Raw genomic sequence first — 20,019 nt, forward strand, 5'->3', positions numbered from 1 at the left:
TACAAAATATGTGGCGAGGTGGAAAACTAAATTCTTTTGAAAATCATAAATAGAATAAAAAAAAACAAAAAAAAAACTTGACCTTTTTATGACCAAAAGTTGGAGGAAAAAAGAAGACTATATGTGGATTATATCATGATAGCCTGGAGAATCATTTTCCTATACTTATCCCTACCATTAACCAGTCATTCCCTTGGACTGACAAGTCTTGCCTTCGGCTGCTTCCACCATCATTATCTGATGCCCCGTGTTCTCCAACATTCAACCAAGACTTAATGACAAGCTCATTTAGATAAACCTGTCACTGTGGTGGCTCTGCAAATGTCGTGCTATATGACTAACATTATTCTCATAGGAATAGAACAGCTTGTGGGCTCTGCTTCCACCAGTGGTCCTGGCCAAGTTATTTTCACTGCAACATTATGGGTGCAAATGATAACTTCCCCTAAGAGGGATTTTATTCCTCTTTAATATTTCCATTTAACTTCCATCTATTGGACGTTAATGTTGAATATTTGGTTGCTTTGTGTCTTGGTAATTTTGTGTTTCATGCAGTCAAACTGAGCACCTCTGGGAAATTGCAGTTATCCTGAGATGCTAAAATCTATAGAGAAAAGTTTTAGGGTGCAGTCTGGGGTAAAGATTGTGAACAGAAAACTCAGCCTGGGAGGTGAGAATAGAAAAATTTGATAGATGCAGTAACACCACTTATGTTATAGTATGGTTGCATAACTCTGGGGAAGTAATAATATCACTGGCCAAAATTATTTTCACGGCAGGGCTTTAGTGCATTTGTTTGGGTGGGAGATTATGAATATGTCCCAGATTGTTTATCAAAAGAAACCTGTCAAAAGGAAAAGACTACAAAAAAGATTTTGAGATTCTAAAATAAAAAAATTAAAAAATAAATACATAAAAACTAATTTATGAAATATGTAGTGCCACCATGACACTGCTGTTATGGAGTTAAAGTCAAGAGTTGGATTTATATTTGCTGACTGCTGTGCTGTCAAGACATTTATATTAACATAGAAAGACTTTAATTTCTGCTGTTTCTGGTTTCAAGTATGACTTTTAAACCCAACCCTTTTGTCCAAGTATTTCCATATGTTGCTTAAAAGAACAAAAGTGACAAACTCTGAACTTATGCTTTAAAAAAAAAAAAAAAAGAAAATACTAACAGATGAGCTCACTGCTGCTATGTACCATTCTCATTAAGAGTCTAGACTGAGATTAAGTCACATATGCATCCATGAGTTCTACAAATGGATGCATGGGTTGTCTCCAGGTACTCCAGCTTCCTCTGCAGTCCAAAAATATGCATGTTAGGTTAATTGGTGTCTGGCAGCAAATTCATGATGTACCCTTGCTCTCAGCAGAAAGCAGTTTGGACTGACTCCAGCACCCCCCACCCAACCCCCAGAAATTGTGTGCAAATAAAAAGTTGATAAGAATAACTTAAAGCATTTTTATAGAATAACTCATGACTCCAACTCCACTTTATTTAGATAAAATAACACAGGTGACGAAACCTAAATAAAAGCAAAAAAAAAAAAAACAAAAACAAAACAACAAAAAAAAAAAAAACTGTAAAAAAATATAAAAAGAAAATCAAATTAACACGTTTTAATGTCGTTACTGTTATGTTTAAATGTATTGCATATTATATTAATAAAATAAACAATTTATCCTAAAACAATAAATAATGCAAATATTAATGTCAATATATGATGAATATAGAGCAAGTGCAGGTTCAGTTTTTCTAAACTTAAAATAACTTGACGTATATGGATTCAAAATATATCCTGTCATACCTGGTAACTGCTTATCTCTGACTGTGCTCTAGTATGTCAGTAAGTAGTCTTATGGTTTCTGCTTCCCCAAAATAATATTATCAGGGTCTAATGCTAACCCCACTGCTGCTCTGATCAAATCATCTGTCTATAACAATTTAGGTCTTGTCAAAACAATTCAGGATCTTCTGTCTTCTAGTTTCTCCCAAATCTAACCAGCTGCTTATTTACTGTCTATCACAAACAAACCACTGAGATTTGCTCTACTGATTAGACAGTAAAAGAAATTAATTGTCAGTGGGCATGTTTTATCCCTCAGATATATTTTTTGTTGTTGTTAAAAGTAAAATGTATACTGCAACACCCCAAATCCCAAATGTAGTCTATATAATTTGTATTTACTCTATACATTTGAAGATTGAAGACCAAAGTTTAAAATGAATGTAGACTTAAAAAAGATATTAGTAAATAAAATTTATTGCACTTTTAATCTCTGTCTACTGCCTTAATTTGCTTGATGCTATTTGACTTATGGGGCAGTGATGGTCTTCCATCTTTATGGCTACATCCTGCTTATTTTACCTATACTTTGGGTCATTATCTTGTTCTAGGACTGCCCTGACTAGGCAGCCTGTTTTCCTACAGGTTGTTGATTGTCCTAACAAAGCTTTAAAAAGATCTGTAAGAAAGCTTGCTTCAACATGTTTTGTGGAAATTGAGGATGTCTTTGTAATCAAAACTTGGGGAACCTGTAGGCTGCTTAATAATCGTTTTAATTTGCTTCCTTTTCTGCATAAAAGTAGTACGTTTAGTATTTACTTATTTATTATTAATTAAAATGATTGTGTAGATGTTGATGACCTAAGCCATTACTACTCAGTTTGGTCCTACAAGTGCTGCAGTCTTGCAGGTTTTCTGTGGATCCTTGCTCCAACACACCTGCCTCAAGGTAAATGGATCCATCAATCTATATTTACAGTTTACTCACTGGTTTAAACTTCTTACATAGGCCCGTTAATTAAAGTTATCCGTTCAGCCTTGCATCATCAGAAATAAGTAACTAACAACATTGCAATTCATGCTTTTCCATGTTAACCACGCCCACCTCAAATGTCCGACCAATCACGCAATACTTCTCAGAGCCCCACAAGATAAAAGTTATGCTCAGATCAAAAACAAGCTGCAAGATGTCCCCAAAAATGTCTGCAAGTGGCCTTAAGAACAAGAAAAATGTTTTCACTTCTCGTGGAGTATCTAACAGCTTTTACAACTATGGTTATTCATTAATTGTTCAAATTCCACCAGGAAATACAAGAATTCTATAACTTTTTGCTGAAAGCATAAAGCACAGCTTTGCATTCTCTTTATGCAGAATAATTGATTACCTGAATTTCAAAGATGTCTCTTATAACATACATTTAGACAATACAATTATAAGACCGCCTAAGTATACCCCAAATATGACTCAATGTGCAACCATGAAAAAGTCTGGTTTCTTCCATGTCTCAAACCCAACATTTTGCTGTTATGGACTTTGCCTTTAAATATAGTTTTATCATCTGTTTAGAAAGAAGTTTGACAATGACCACGATCACATGGTGTTGTTTTAAATTCGGAAATAATTATTCAGAATTAAATCATTCGGAATTAAAGTATTATCCTTTGCATTTACATGGAGATAGTAATTTTGAATTGAGCTTTACATGGAAAACATGTTTAATCGCCAATACTTAATCCTGCTTTGGATTTGGGGTTTGGAAGGGTTCTGATAGGACAGGGGTTGGATGTGACGTATTTACAACAACCGGAAGAAAACAATCTTGAGTTCCTGCTTCTCTGCTTTTCATCTACAACATGGATGACGACATAATAAGAACTATTTTAACTCTAATTTTAATTACAACTTTGAAGCAGCAGCTCGGCACTAGCATACTACTTTACTTTGGTCAGCTGAGCAGGAGAAGGAAGAGAGTACCATACCATCATCACAACTGGACAAAGGAACACGCAAAACTGGAATTAATTTAAAACAGAATGAACATGATCTAGAAATTATTCAATTCTGATTTAAAATCAAAATAAACCAGCCACTTACTTCAAATTTAATTTAAATTTGGAATGGCCATTTTTATTTGGAATTAGGTGTTTACAAGGTCATTTGAAAGAAGATTCAATTTTTGAGTATTAAGAGGAAAAAACAAACCACTGAGCCTGACACCTGGCCAAGAAATTCTATGGAGTCCTCCAAAGGGTAATTGGGAAAAGAGACAGGAGGCAATTGAAGAGAGTGAGATGTTGAAGAAAAGGGACAGAAAAATGAGGGAGCAGTGAGAGAACTAATAGAAACCTCAGGAGATGTGAGTCCCCGATATGGCTACTGCTTGAGAATATAGAGCCTGAGTAACTGGACGTGACACAAGATACCTTGAATGTAAGTAAGAAAGACACAGTAACTCCTTCACTCTCTGCAGCCTCCATCACCCTCACAAGATGAAAGCTTTAATGTTGCTATTATTATTGAATATTCTGGTTAAATGCTGGTTTTGTATTTTCTTTATTTATTACAACATATTAACTAATAGCGATATGTATAATTGTGAAATCCCAAGTAATACAATCAAAAGGACATTATTTTAGGAACTGCAGTCACTTTTATAGATAGAGAGTTGGATTTACAATTATGATCTAAAGTGAGAATGTAAAGGTGTTCAGAAAGACTAATTATTTATGTTGTAGACTAGATTATTTGTTTCATTTTATTTATGTGCAGCTCTAAAATGATCTACAGGGGTATGTTCAGCTTGGCATGTTGGCACGGCTTAATTTAATTTAATTTAATTTAATTTAATTTTTATATAACTTAAAATATACCTAAAATTAGGAATACCTAATTATATTGTGTAAAAGCATTCAAAACACAACACCACTAATAATAATATATATATATATATATATATATATATATATATATATATATATATATATATATATATATATACATATATATATATATATATATATATATATATATATTATTTTTTTTTTTTTCGCTGTGGCACTTGTTTTATTAATCTCTATTTTTAGATTTTTTAAAATTTTTTATATATTTACTTTTTTGTTTTTAACAGCAAGCATCCTTCATTTTATTTGCCACCTTTAGGCCTGTTATGGGGCTGGGGGGGGGGAAGCTTTACCGTTAATCTTTAATTGTCACAGTAGATTCTTAGTTAGAAAACATTCTGACACAGTTTTGGAGTTTTCTACAGAAGGCAAGAAACACATGAAAAATAATAAAAAAAAAAACACTAAAAACTACACATATAAAAAGACTAAAACATTATTCACACAAAGCTTTTCTGTGTCTAATCCCAGATCAAAGAGAAAGCATAGCAAGAGCACATGAAGCACAAACTGGGATAGAGGGGAGATCTTTTAAAGAATTTAGAGAAAACTGACTGTGGGGGAGACAGAAGAGGAGAAGAACCAAGAAGAAAGACAGTAAAAAGGCTCTCTCTTCATTCCTGCCAGGGAGAAGCAGCTTTATTATGTAACACTCTCAGGGTTTGGCAGCTCACATGCTTTTAAGGAAGAAGCACACGTTCCTTTGCACCTGAAGTCTAATGGCATGCTGGGAGAAGATTGGGATGAGGTGGGAGCTTGAGAGCAGAGGCAGCAGAAGCAGGGGAGGATGAATAAGTTGCAAAATGCAGGTTAAAAACATAAAAATTCACATTATTTTTGAAGGCTCAGAAACAGACATAAACATTGAAAAAACCACCACCTGAATCAGACTAATTGTTTTTTCCCTCGCTTACATATTATCAAGAATTATCACTAATGAGGTAATGTTGCCCAACATTACTTATCATGTCTATTGTATCTTAACACGTTTCCATACTTAGAATTAATCGAAACAACTATGTGATCTGAAAGATATTTGATTGTGGAAATTCAGCTTTTGTGTACTAAATGGTGTCAAATTCCAAGATTTGACCATAAACACCAATATTTTCCAAGCAACTGTATTGCAGTGTTATAATTCCATCAAATTTTCCATGATGACATCACAGACTTCTAGATGTGCAGGGAAAAATGATTAGCTATCCAAACATATTGATACAGGAAAATCTCCTTTATCCAATACAGGCATCAATCAATGACGAATCAAAGGGAGTTGCTTTGCTTTGTCATGTTAACAGTGAACATGTTTATTACTGATCTTTATATCTTGATTTGCATACAAGTTAAACAGCACAGTCAGCGAGTAGGGGCTGTTGTAAAACTGGCAGCTGAAATTTCATGACTGAATTTTTTTGTTAGCTACTAAAGAGTCAAATATGTACAAATTAAGAAGAGAAAAACAAAGAACGGATTCATGCCATCTCCTGTGAGACACCCAGTCCTGGAGTTTTATCTTAACCCAAAACATTTGGCATCTTAATGTGACATTACATACCAAAATTTTAAATTGTGGATAAAAGACCAGTAAAAAGTGAAAAATATGGCTTGCTAGTTAAGTATATTTTCATGAGATGTCTAGAAATGATGAGAAACCTGATACAATTCAAGTCTGACAGAGACCATCTACACACTGTCTTTTTTATACTTTTATTTTTCATTGAGGCAGTGCTTTCACCTGCTTTCATCTGTCATTTCAGAACCTGGAAACCTTGTTTTCTTCCTGGATGATTTATCGCAGCAAGACGTGAAGCAGCTTTGTGATAGTGAAAATCCCGAACTGAACCTGAAGTTACCTTGATAGGCCAACAATCCTGCTTCAGACCCACCTGAACACAGTCAGGAAGCAATAGAAGTGTTTTAGCAAAGAGTTTTTTAAACATTATATTTTATCATCTATCCAGTGGAACCTTTTCAGCAGATGAGATGTCCTGTAAAGCATCGTTTTCTGTTCTTTACTAACAGATGCAAAGCAAGTTTTTTTTCATTTTTTTATTTATTTTTTTTATTTTACTGCTTGTGGTGAAATTGTTGCACCTTACAGCCATTGTGTAAAATCAAACACTGTAATGTTTTGTCTTGTGATCCACAAAAAGGACACATGCCACTCATTTGTTTTCTTTTTATTTAAAGACTAATGCAGAGAATCAGATTTTACAGGGCCGTATCATAACCAAAAGAAACAAAAGAAAACATTTACAGAAGGTTTACCATTTCATCTACATCAATCACAACCCTTTATCCGTATCATTGACCTACCAGCATATGTACTGTGTGTTAAAATGTGAGGCTGTGTGCATTTTGTGTCTAGTGATGTCCATTTGAATACAATCTTGTTCTAATATCGATTACCCTAATCATCTTTTGTGCTTTAGAAAATTAGTTTTTTTCTTTATATTTCAGTGAAAATCAGAACATATTTTGCTTGATAAAAATACAAGAAAAACTCCGGTAGCTATCTAGGAATTACCAAAGACTCGGTGTTGGAAAGCAAGTGCTGCTGAGAACTGCAATGGACCTTGCATCAAACATAATGACATCAATGACTGATGTGTCTACATATGTAATATTTACACGTATGAACTGCCTATGAGTGTGACGGTAAAAGTTGGAAGCTCATGATTGCACTGTGCCTCATATTTCACATTCTCTCTGTGGAGCATTATAAAGCAAAACCAGACCTGGCTCAAAAATATTTATAAATGGTCTTTAGCTTTTGTTTCTTCCTGCATGGGGTACAAGATAGGGGCTTAGCCAAGATGCTTCCAACAGAAAACTTCAGTAAAAAATTTATATTAAGTCTGTTAAAGTGAAAACTCTCTGGTGCACCTTTCATTATCACCGCACTTGGAAAAGCAAAGAAAGAATTAAGTGAACCTTTTTAGCAACACATTTATACTTGCCTCCATTTTTGTAATGACAAACAAGCTTCACAACTAAACAGAAATAATAATAACAAGGTGTTTTTGTTACAGTTTTGCTTTGTCGGCTCAATCATGTTATTGCATGTTTCTGGAGAAAAAGTGCAATCAACAATGAAAGCCATTTTCCCCTCAACCACTGACAAATCCAAAGCACAAACAAAAGAGATAATCCAGTGTTTTCTTTTATGTCACCCTGTATAGCCTGGGTTGGAGGAGAAAAAAAATGAAAAGCTAATGGTTGCACAGCTGATACAAAGGCTAAGCTATTTTCCTTTTTTTTTTTTTTTTTTTTTCGTTTTTTTAATTTGTTTTTTATAATAGCTTGTAAATCTAAAGCTCAATGGTCAGGGGAAAGAAGGTCAGTGATGTGGTTCAAAGCTGTCCTTGCATAGCACGAAGCTGACTACATAAATGTAATGTTATTGTTCTTCTAAATGTGCAAAATGCATAACAATAGGTTGATAATACAAACAATATTCATCATCATCTTAGCTAATATCATCATTAATAGAATCAAATACTGTATGCATTATGTATTTTACATATGTATAGATAGTTTTTCTTCATGATAATAAACATACATACAATAGTTTAGAATTCAAATATCTTTATACAACTCTTCACCCTGAACTTTACAGTTCCTTGACCCTCTGCTTGTAGGTTAAGTGGCTGTGAACAGTAGACTGCTTGCATATGCTTGTAAAGATCTCTTCCATTAGGGGGATAGATTCAGTAGCGGTCATAATGATAATGCAAATAATAACAAAAGCAACAACTACTAATCTCTTCTTCAGTTCCTTCTAATAATAGTGTGATCAAATCGCCCCGGAGCAGAAACATTCATAAAATTCTGCAAGTTCTGATGTGCCTTTTGGCCTGTTTAGTGCCCTGTAAGACATTTATAGCACAGCACACTGAGAATCCACAAAGTGGTACAGTGCACCTCTTCTCTTGACTTTGTTACAGTAAGAGAGGGAGAAAAGGCTTTTAGAACCCAAGATGGTCACGAAATGCAGTGCCTGTTATCTTAAACCAAATATAAATAGTATTGATTAAATTTTCCACATACAGCACACGGATGAGACTACAAGTACAGAGGGGTCAGTGTAAAGCTACAATGGATATCACCCCCTTGACTGAGTGTCAGGTTCAGGTCCTAAGAAAAGCCCTTGCTAATTAATATTGCTACATTAACATAATTTAAAATGGACTGTTCAGAAACCTTTACGTGCCACATTAGAGAAGAAGCATTTCCAAATAAAAGAGAGTGTTTTCTCAAAGTTAAAGGAAGAAAAGGAAGCAAGCAATGTTGAAGACAAGAACAAAAGCATTCTTTTCACTTTAGTTTCTGTTGGTTTTTATCGGAAGAGGGATTGACATCATGCTACAAAAATATATTCATCTTCGTCACTATCGTAGAACTACAAGACAAGTCCTCTGTGCGAAACACAGCGCCGGCTAACATAAGATTACAGTGCCACTTCAACTCAACATCTTCTTTCTTTTCGTCCCTTTCTGTCTCTGTCCCTGTCTCTCGCTGTTGCTCACCAACAAGCAGCAACAAATGACTCCAAACGGGCATGTGATACTGAAGGCAGTGTAGCTGGTACTTTCTGAGTGTTATGTCTCAATTTTCAACCCAATGGACATGGGGACTATGGTAAACATGGTCAGGGGACACAGTGGGATGGAAAATACAGATGCGCCATCTATCAACAAAGTAACAGCCTTCACGGCTTCGACTCTGAAAATGGAAAAGGCACTTCTCCTCCGTCTCAGTGTGCCCCACCCCTTTTTCACAGACGCTAAATGAACTTTCCTAAAAACAATGTTTTGGCAAAGGAGGCCCCGCTATAAGCAGTCAAAAGCCCAAATAAACATATAAGTAAATAAATATATAAATAAATAAATAAAATAAAATATACCAAACAAAAGTAAGTAGACATATTTTTTAATTCTAAATGTAAAATGCACTCTTCGAGATGATTTTACATTCTTTTTCTTGTGACAAGCCAATCTCATCATATACTAGTAGCATTGTTGTTGATGCTGCCGCATCAGTGTGTGTGTGGAAAAACACACATTTGAATAATATTTAACATCTGTGTAAAAGCAGCTGTAAGTAGAACATGAGTTTGGTGAGAAAAGGTCATGAAGGCATGACTCAGACCAGGATATACTCTTCTTGTGGAAAGTTTGGTAAAGAGAAACAGAAAGGAAATCAACAGAAAAGTTGACCTCTCCATGGATTCACTTAACATATCCTTTAGTTACACTTTGCAAAGCTTAAACATAATGTAGACATTTCTAACACCTGATATTATTTACAATGCCACAAAAGAAAATCAAAATATTGTCCAATACTGAGCACAGGGATGACTGAACCTTTTATTTTTTTGTTTTATCTCTAAAGAAATGGTGTCCACTGAGACATGTTTTATTGCTATTGCAGAAACCCTAAAATGTTTTGAAGAATGAACTAGTATCATAAAATGTCTACAGAAAACGGAAGATATTTTTGAAAGAGAATGAGCGTAGCACTGCTGATATCAATTAAACTAAGCCACCAGTCAATGCTGATCTCTTTTTTGAATAAATAAATATAAATTAAAAGATGCCCTGTCCATGCATATACATAAGTGCCTTTCACTGTTCCTGTGATTCCCTGTTTAAAGAAAATAGAACAAAACAAAACAAAACAGCCCCCCTCCCAACAAAATAAACAAAAAAAATAACAAATAAAATAAATAAATAAATAAATAAGTAATCAAAACAAGGAAACAAACATAGACTCAACAGCCCCCTTGACAAGTGTGGGCTATGTGCAGTCATAGAATAGCATTCTCTTGGCTAGATATTTATAGTAGCATTTATAGTAGCATCATCTTAGACCTGAACATCACCCTTTCAAAAATGTGTTTTATTAGCTATCTTTTTTTTTCTTTCGTATATTTTGTATTTTCAAAATTGTCAAAATTTTGGTAAACATAGAAGCAATGCAACAACTGGGAATTCAAACCAGCATGGACACAATGTTTATCTCAAAATAAACACTTCTCTTAGAGGAATAAGAAAGAAAATGAAACCAGATATAATTTAAAAGGGATGAAACATGGATTAGGTTGGATTGACCCCCTGCAATTTGGGCTTCTTATTCAAGTAGGTTGCCCAGTAGACCAAGTTAAAGGTTCCAAAGAGCAGAGGGAAGGCTATTCTGGCAATCCTGTCAATCTTGCTCACACTGTTAAAGGTCTTCTTAGCCTCTGGAGGTTTGGGCTTTGGCTCCTCCTTGGGCTCATCTGGGGGTGGAGGGGCGCTTTTAGCGATCGTAGCCAATCCAGGGTTCCTGGCAGGATTGGGGGCGAAGGGTGTAGCAGTGGCAGTTGGGTAAGCTGTGGTGTTATTTTTCTTGAGAAGAGACTCCTTCTTCTTCTTTTGCTGATTACAATAGTTGGAAAAAGGAATTGTAAACAAACAAAAACTTCAAAGTTCAGCTTAAACAATGAAAAGAATCTCAGCCTAGAACCTTACACAGCTTTGTGCAAGGCACTTGTTTAAAGCTACTCGCTCCATCTCTTAAATTAGTCCTAAAAAAAGAGAGCTTTAATATCAGTCAGAAAATTATTATTTGACTGTACTTCTTCAGAATAGCTGGAAATTGCACAGTAGTGCTGCTAACTGCACCATGCAGACAAGTGGAGCAGAAAGCACAAGATGAACACTAAACTATTAATGTTCATGTCATGTTTCTCAAATAGCATTTTCTATTAGATGAGCTGGCGACAACGGCTAAATGTTTCCCTGCCTGGAGCAGCCTGCTTGATAGTTAAGTGCAGTCCTGGTGTAAGAAAGAAAAACTATTTGAAACAACAAAAGAATCAGAGTTGATTTTTATTTTAATGAAAACTGATTGGCTGGTCTGACGAGTCTATTACCGAATAGATTTTCCTTCATGCTGTTAAAATTTGATGCACTCTTGACCTTAACATCACATATTTATGTTAAGCCCTTTCTCTATTTTCTCTGATTTCATTACAATGCAAAGAAACTAAAAGGATTTTCAAATACCTTCTCTGGTACAACACTTTTCCCATCCCAAGCGTAACCCCTCTTGGTGAAGTAGTTGACTGTTGCAAACTCAATGAGAGCCGAGAAGACAAAGGCATAGCAGACAGCAATGAACCAGTCCATAGCTGTGGCGTAGGCCACTTTCGGGAGAGAATTCCTGGCACTGATACTGAGAGTGGTCATGGTCAGGACGGTGGTCACTCCTGCAGGAAGATAGACAACAAGATGTAAACATGGTTAAATCCTCGTTCCTGTGCTGCTGTGAGTGGTTATGTGTAAACTGGTAATAAAAGTAGTATGGATTTTATTTAAAAGACAAAATAAAAAACATTGCAAACCCACTTAAATTTTTATTTAAACATAAACAATACTTAAAAAAAAAAACAGGAAATTCTTTGTGGACTATTAAAAAGGTACCTTTAAAGCACTAGCAAATAAAAGATTTATACTGACAGTAGTTTTTTTTTCTTATCTCAATTAGGACATATTTTCATTTACTTCATCTTTATTAAGAATACAATCTTGTGGTGGTGGTTCCTCTATTATTTGTTCATGAAATATGGAGCTTTCTACATGTAAATGTAGCAGATATAACTGGCCTGAGAGCTCTTGATGAAGAATTAGCACAAGAAAACACATTTTCCCCCAAATTTGGCCTGAACACCCCATCTAATCGCCTATGCAATAAAGCGATTTAAGAAAAAGCATTTTTAATCCAACGTGCCTTGGTTGGTATTTTGGATTAAAAGTTGACACAGGGTGCTCAACCCTAGAAAATCACATTGCTCAACTATAACATCATCTACTTGAAAGCTGTGATGAGATGCTTTGTAGCAAGAGAATAACTGGGTCAAAGCCATATTTAATAGTATGGTACTCTTCATTGACCAGCCTACTGCAGATGTTTACACAACATGTAACATTAGCCCAAGCGGCAAAAAATCCACCAGCTCTGATTGGACTATCATGAAAAAACAGCTGCTTTGTAGAGGAAATATGAAATATGCAAAGAGGGCCCTTCCACTCACATGATGTATGGGGAAAGATGTTTACATGTACAAAAAAACATTGGATCCACAGAAATGTGCGACTGTCAGATTAATTTGAAACCTTTAAAAACAACTTGTTTGTCTCTCTTATTAACTCCTTAGTGCTGAGAAGATGAATTTAAAGATTAGTTATCAGAGAAGAAAAAATAAATAAATAAAAAATATATGTTCATAATTCATATATATATTCTACATGAGCACAATGTATATATATATATATATATATATATATATATATATATATATATATATATATATATATATATATATATATATTTATATATATATATATATACATATATACATATAAATATATATATATATATATATATCGGTCTTCCACACAAACAATTAACATGAAAATGTGTAATAAATCTGCAGTTTATTTAGGTTAATATTGATGATTGATGATCTGTTTATTGTGATTTTCACTAGAGGGCCATCAATTCAAAACAATTTAAAACAAAAGAACTCTGACAAAGGTGGTAAAAATTCACTGTAGTTCAGCCTGTGGCCAGCTCCTGATCTACAAAGACCATTAATAATACTAAGTTTAAACTTTGCACCCTATATATTGAATAGAGGAAATGTGCATTAGAAAGAAGTAATAGTTGACCTAAAAATAAAGCATCATCAACAATGCAATTAGATCTTATTGCCGTTTTCGTGATATTATTGAAACCTCCAAGATTCAAAATCAGCTGGTGCTGGGTTATTACAGATGTCCCCAAATTGTTACTGTTTCCCTTCAAAATTATGAATTCTCTTTTTACTTCCTCCTCAGTTCTGGTGAAGTGCTAAGTGATGAATCACAGACTCCTCATCCTCCCACTCTCTTTTCACATGCTTTTGCCACTGCCGACTGGGTGCTGAGGCATGAACCAGAAAGGATGGTTATTATGTTCTCATTACTCACAGCCAAATAAATGATTGGTCTTTGGCTATAACCGAACAAGGCACACTTGATGGATTTACTGGATCTGCATAGTGTGAACACGGGGTGCATGGTCATATGTTTCTGATGTTCATTCAGACCCAAAAGGGAATTGAAAATACTGTAAGTAGGTCAAAGGTATTTATTCTTGAGTAATTTACAGATGAAATTGTTTTTTTCCCTTTAATTTGGTGTGTAGACAGAAGGCAACTGTCCATATGAATGATTTGCACAGGTGGAGCAGGAGTTCATGCAGTTTTTTTTTCTATCTACAATAAATGCAGGCACTGGGATGCACCTTTAAATAGCAACTTTCATACAGGTATGTATATTATTAAAGTTATGTTATTTCACATAATCCATTCACAACCATGAGCTGCACTGCACCAACTGTTAAGTAGGCCACTGTGTGGTTTCCTGATTTAATTGTGTGGGAATGCATGGCAACAGGAGAAATAAAAATATGGAGTGATGCTTGGTCAATTATTCATGAATTTTGCCTCAGAAATCTGTTCATATGTTGCCAGTTTGTGTTTAAGAAAATGTCAACAAAGGAAAATGAGACGAGGGATAATGGTGGCCAAATGCAAGAAATTCATTTAGCTTTTATTTACCTGCTACAGGCAGCTTTGTAAGGCCTCCTCTATGCTACATTTCACTCAGATATAAAGTGTTAAATACCTCAAGTTCATATAAGTTGCTGCTACATATAGCATAACATACATGTAAAAAGAACTTACAGAATTAGTACACAATGAGTGTCACATAAAAAGTAAACTGAGTGGGGGAACTTGCATGGTGTCATGATTTAAGACATTTTTAGTTAAAGATTGCTTTTTTTACAGTGTATTGAAGTGTAACTCTAACATTGACTTACATTGACTTGCTAGCCTTGTGCCAGAAACATTTACTACGGAAACCAGAAAACCATTTTGCCAGCAAAATACCTGCCACAGCAGGTATTTTGGAAACATCCATTGCATCTGATCTGGGAAATGCTAAGGGAAAAATATAGCTACAGTAGAAATGAAATGAGGCTTGTTGAAGTGTTTGCATCATATATAGCTGGTAAAGCCCTTATAAGGATTTTTTAGGAGTGGTGGTAGATTAAGGTAATTGTATTTTAAATTTCTTTCAATTTGGAGACTACATTTGAAATGTGTCTGGAATAAAATGCCTATTTTTGTATTAAAACATGTTTTAAAACATTTACCCTTTACAGTAAGACATCTTAACTCTGTATGGAAATATAATTTGACTAAAAGAAAAGTCTCACTCACAAGGCACCATTAAAAAAAAACAACTATGATCTCCACACCTCATTTCAACATCTTCAAGACTCAAAATCGGATGCTTCATGTAGCCCTTTCTCAATTTTAATGTTGCACTTTAAAAAAGAATTGTCCAGTGTATTTAAAATTGATGTCAATGTCCCTGATAAGGTAGCGGGTGAAGAACTGGGGGGTGAGACCAGACTACAGTGTATCACACACTTTGTTCACCAGTAAACCAGTGTCTTTTAAGGGGGAGGATGAAGCCAGCTCCACTGGGTATTACACAAGTCTTAGAAAAGCCCTTTGATGCTTGGTATCTGATATCGTTTACTGTGTTTGACAAGCTCTGTTGTCATAGAAACAAGCCTTTCATTGACTGCAATGTGTTAATACCACAAGTAAAAAAAAAAAAAAGAGGGTGAAGTGAAGCTATTTGGTATTAACATATTAAATCATCCATGGAGTTCATTCTAATAAGAGATAGTTTGCTTAACTGCTTGCACACAATAATGCATTTGAGGATTTTGTGTCTCCAATTGTTTACAATCACCTGTGTAAAGGTGTGTTGGGGTGACTGTGCTAACTAGGCAGAGTTGCGATTTCAGCCTTGAGTGAAAACAATCCTCCTTTGTGTGTGCTTGGTGATAGACCTACTTAGGAGTCATTAAGAACACTAGCAAGTTGATTCATTAGAACAAGACTCCGAAGCTGGCTTTAAATGACTCCATTTGACGTGTTGTAACTAATAGAGTTGAGGCTTTGAAGACTGTTAATGAACAAAGCCACTGATCTGAAAAGTTCTCACTGGATTAATAGTGGTGCAACTCCAATATTGAGAGTTCCTTCCACTCACTTTAGCTCTGTGTGGACATGTACTGACATATGATATATGTGATACATATCTTTGCTTTTGGCTTTTGGAAAGGATCACTTTCAAATATTCACACACACATACACACAAGCTCATAGAAAAGAGATGTCAAAAAATAGAGAAAGATGCTGAGAAAAAAGACAATTTGTAGAAATGAATTACAGATTAAAGGTGATGAATCATAAGGAAAGGCAGACAATTTTCAGGTTGGAGAGTTGACACTGTTGCCTCAGGCAAAGGAGTTTTTTATATATCACTACAGACACAGACACAAAGTTCAAAATGGCAGTTTTGGAAAGTGTATGGCAAATAACGTCCACTTGGGTAATAAGTTAATGGCAGAATAAAGTAAAGCCTAAAGAAACTGGATTTAATGTCTGTCAGCCACCACACTAACAGGCCATTAGTGCTCAATTGTCTGTAATATGTCTGCTCCATGCTTGGCTAAAAAGAAATTAAAAACCTCAGAGTTTATCTTTTCTGTATCTAAGGTCAAATAATTCTTCATGCGGCACAAAATCATTGTGTTATTATTAATACTAATCTTTCTTGCAGTTCATTTATGCTTTGTTGAAACTGAAGCCCATTTCTGACAACCCTTAAATAACTGACAAATATTCAACTCTTCTTTTAGATAATCTGACCAATCCCGAACCAGCAAATGCAGTAGGCTACTCAGTCAATGCATCATAGTCACACCACAGACAAAGACATGTCAGAAGGATTGAGCCTTCAGGAAAATGTACCCCCCCCCAGTTTCAAGCACAAATGACAATTAAAATGTGGGTCAAAAGTACATTGTAAATAGGATGCCTGTTCGCCTGTTCAACTGAAAATATGGCCTCTAGGCAGAATGCTGTAATGATTTTGAAATAAATATGGTAAAATTAATAGTTTTAGAAACTTCTTATGGTATTTGAACACACAGCTACAAAAGAACAAAGACAGATCAGACAAGACTTGTCAAGATTTATTGCTAATAGTGTAACACTGTCATGCTTTTCTATGGCTAATGCAATGGCTTTCACCTCACAGACATCAGTGGGATGACATGAAGGTGTTAGGATTCAACCACAAGTTCAGCCCCATGTTACAGAAATACAAGAAATGAACTGACGTGGTGGGGGGGATGTAATGTGTTTAAATAAATGCTTCTCTGCCACATCTCCCAAAAACATCTAGGCTTCAGTGTGAGGAGATGAAATCCTTTTAGACAATGTTTTTGTGCTGGGTAGTCAGCTCATGTGACGGAAACTGCCAAAAGATTGGTATAAAACATAGTCCATGACAATGTCTATTTTTTCAAACTCAAACGTTTATTTACTTAGCTTTACAATGTACATTAATCCTACCTCTTCCATTAGTGAGTGGAAGTGAGGCAGAAAAGTAAGTAATGATGAAAGTAGAAATGAAAAGACTGAGGAAAATGTTTTGAAGGATAGGATCTGAACTGGCAATCTTTCACTTGAAGGCTGTGGACTTAATACAAGGAAGTTTTTCTTCATAGTAGGAGATGACTGCTTCTGTAAAAAGGTCATCATTTTAAAGCATTAAAACGTTATGTTTGGTTTCTATATGCAATAATCTGCTGAAAAGATATCTCTAATGCAATACTGTTACCGATACTAGTGCCAACACTGGTAAAAATAGTTGTGTCCCAATCATAGACTGTATAGATGGATGTAGCCTCCGTGACATCACCTGTAGCTTTCTGAAGAGCAAAAGTAAAGCTCGTTGGCCAGTTCCCACCATCGCCCTTTTGGCAGCGTCACCCTTTTGGCACCTGCCGTCGCTCCCAGAAAATACAAAAATGAGCAAAATAACGGAGCTGGGAGGTGGGCAGTGATCGTAGGGGTGGAGGACTGACGTCTATCAAACTCTCAGCTGCCTGTAGCTAAGAGCTAACTGAGCCAACTCGGATCTAACTTGAGCTAACCGGCTAATGAAGGTAGGTGGGCTAAAGCTAAGCTGCACTGTTTGCCAGCTAAAAACCGCATCTGTGCTACACTCTCTCTTCTTGCCGTGGAGATTGGATACATGTCAATCAAAAGGACACGCCCCTAATTATGCCAAATTTCAAGATTAAATAACATCAAAACGGATGAGTTAGAAAAAAATCCACCCCCCTCACAGTTGTCATAAAGGTAAACTTGACCTATTAATTCTAAAATGTACCTTTGTACCAGGTTTTAAACATGTTTATTTCTGCTGTGAAGTTGGTCTTTTTACATAGGAGTCTTTGGGGACTGACTCTTTTTTGGAGCCAGCCCCTAGTGAATGAGGGGTGAACTGCAATTTTTTGCACTTCTTCATAGGCTTCCCATTTTACCACAGGAGGTTGTCACTTGCAATTCAGGGTCTGCGCACTTCGGAGTGTGCAGACTTCGTAGGCTACAGAGTGTCCCCTGTAGTCTAGACACTTTGAAGTCTGCTTAACATTCGTGAAACGGGACAGTCTACCTAGCTAACAAGAATTTGACATAGCAACAATGTAGGACGTTAAATCACTTAAACTTCTGAAATTACTCTTTGTATATCATAGGACATTTCAGTGAATGTTAACACCAACTGGGTAAAAATATATATATATATATATAAAACAAACAGTCTGAGGCTCTGTTGTTTTCCAGCTGGTTGACACTTCCTTGACCCCTTAAAAATGAGTATCAAATATTACAGAATTTAAATGTGACCACTTAACAAACATGTTTTTGATTTTGTCCCGTTTCTACTAAATTGTAGTTTATAAAACGAAAAGAAGACAAAAAAAAGTGACTCTTCTGAGCTTGGTTGCTCATTCGCCACCGTCTTGTGTGCAATGAAAAAAAGAAGGCCATGAAGGAGCAGCCTTCGTTTTAGGCCAAATAAAATGTGGGTTTGTAGGGTGGATTCGGAGGCTCCTTCGAGTTGGGACTGTGGTTGCTGCATCACAATGATGTATGTAGCTCATGAGTCCCCACTTTGAAGTGTGCAGACCCTGAATTGCGACACAGCTAATATCAGTATCAAGAAAAACTAGACTGGTGCAGGCACATCAATTCAAACACATTACATGCCACTATCATATAATGAGGTGTGGGAATTGTTATAGTTACTTCACATGTTTGGCTCATACCAGGTTGTATGGGATTCTAGGTATAATCGCTTGAGTTTGAGGTTAGGTAACAGCTGTGAAAATTATTCTACAGTGTTTCCATCCAACCAATGGTAGATTTATTTATTTAATTATTTCTGTTTTCAATACTTAACCATGTTCAACTTTTGTTATCAGAAACATTAATGTTAGAGTGTGTAAGAATTACTGACATCCAGCCATAAAGATAGCAACTTTCCAGTAGCCTCAGGTGCAGTGATGACTACACTACAGGTAATTACTGTACTTAAAAATCATGTACATTTGTACTGTATTCTATGCGCCTTTCATTAAATTTTAAAGGGCTCTCACTTTACACAAAGAGTTGTCTGTCCATTCAGGGACACCATAGTAAAAACGGTGGCACCAATACAGCAGCTGTCATGAATGTGCACCCACAGCAAGTGGCTCATTACAACTTGGTAGGTAAGTTGTGGGTTGGTTCTAGAGAGCCGTAGTCTTGCAGGATTTAGATGTCAACAATGTCTATCAGGTGTGTTAGATGGCTCTAACACATAGCTTATCAAGTTCTGCTCAGGTGTTTTGAAAAAGGAAAACATCTAAAACTTGCAGGATTGTGGTTTCTATTGGACAACTTGTTTCTGCTGTACTAATAGTTATTTTAGCAAAGCGATTAGATACCAATCGAAACACAGTTTTTAATGATATATTATTTTGTTACATACTGCTCCTTTAAACAAGTGCTTTGAATATACAATGAAATAAATTGACATAGCTGACATAACACTGGTATTCTGTTAAAAACCCAAATGTATTTTTTTTTCTAATTATCTTTTGATACAAATCAATCTTTGCAGATGGAGTTTTTTCTTAACACATAAAAGCATGACAATGATCAGCTGGATCTCATATTATTGTATGAAAGTGCATTAGTGGTGAATCTTGTAAATCGAGTGGGGAGTTGTCAAGCAACTTCTTTACATTCTCGCAACCACTCCCAAATGACACTGTCTTGGTTAGGTGTCTATTAAAATTCCCACTGTGCTGCAGGCAC

At 35.6% G+C, this 20,019-nt stretch overlaps 1 protein-coding gene across 5 annotated transcripts in view; it reads right to left on the reverse strand.

Annotated features, from left to right (window-relative positions):
* Window positions 1-6,859: 6,859 nt before the first annotated feature.
* Window positions 6,860-20,019, reverse strand: part of gabra1 (gamma-aminobutyric acid type A receptor subunit alpha1) — a 33,484-nt gene continuing 20,324 nt past the window's right edge. For all 5 annotated transcript variants that reach the window (XM_042007702.1, XM_042007701.1, XM_042007699.1 and 2 more), the window contains exons 9-10: window positions 11,744-11,946; window positions 6,860-11,113 (exon numbers count right to left, since the gene is read on the reverse strand). In XM_042007702.1, coding sequence (XP_041863636.1) covers window positions 10,793-11,113; window positions 11,744-11,946 — 524 coding nt within the window. In that variant the 3' untranslated portion in view covers window positions 6,860-10,792. The remainder of the gene's footprint in view (window positions 11,114-11,743; window positions 11,947-20,019) is intronic.

The sequence above is a fragment of the Melanotaenia boesemani genome, chromosome 15 (genome assembly GCF_017639745.1).
Source record: "Melanotaenia boesemani isolate fMelBoe1 chromosome 15, fMelBoe1.pri, whole genome shotgun sequence".
In the NCBI taxonomy this organism is placed as follows: Eukaryota; Metazoa; Chordata; class Actinopteri; order Atheriniformes; family Melanotaeniidae; genus Melanotaenia; species Melanotaenia boesemani.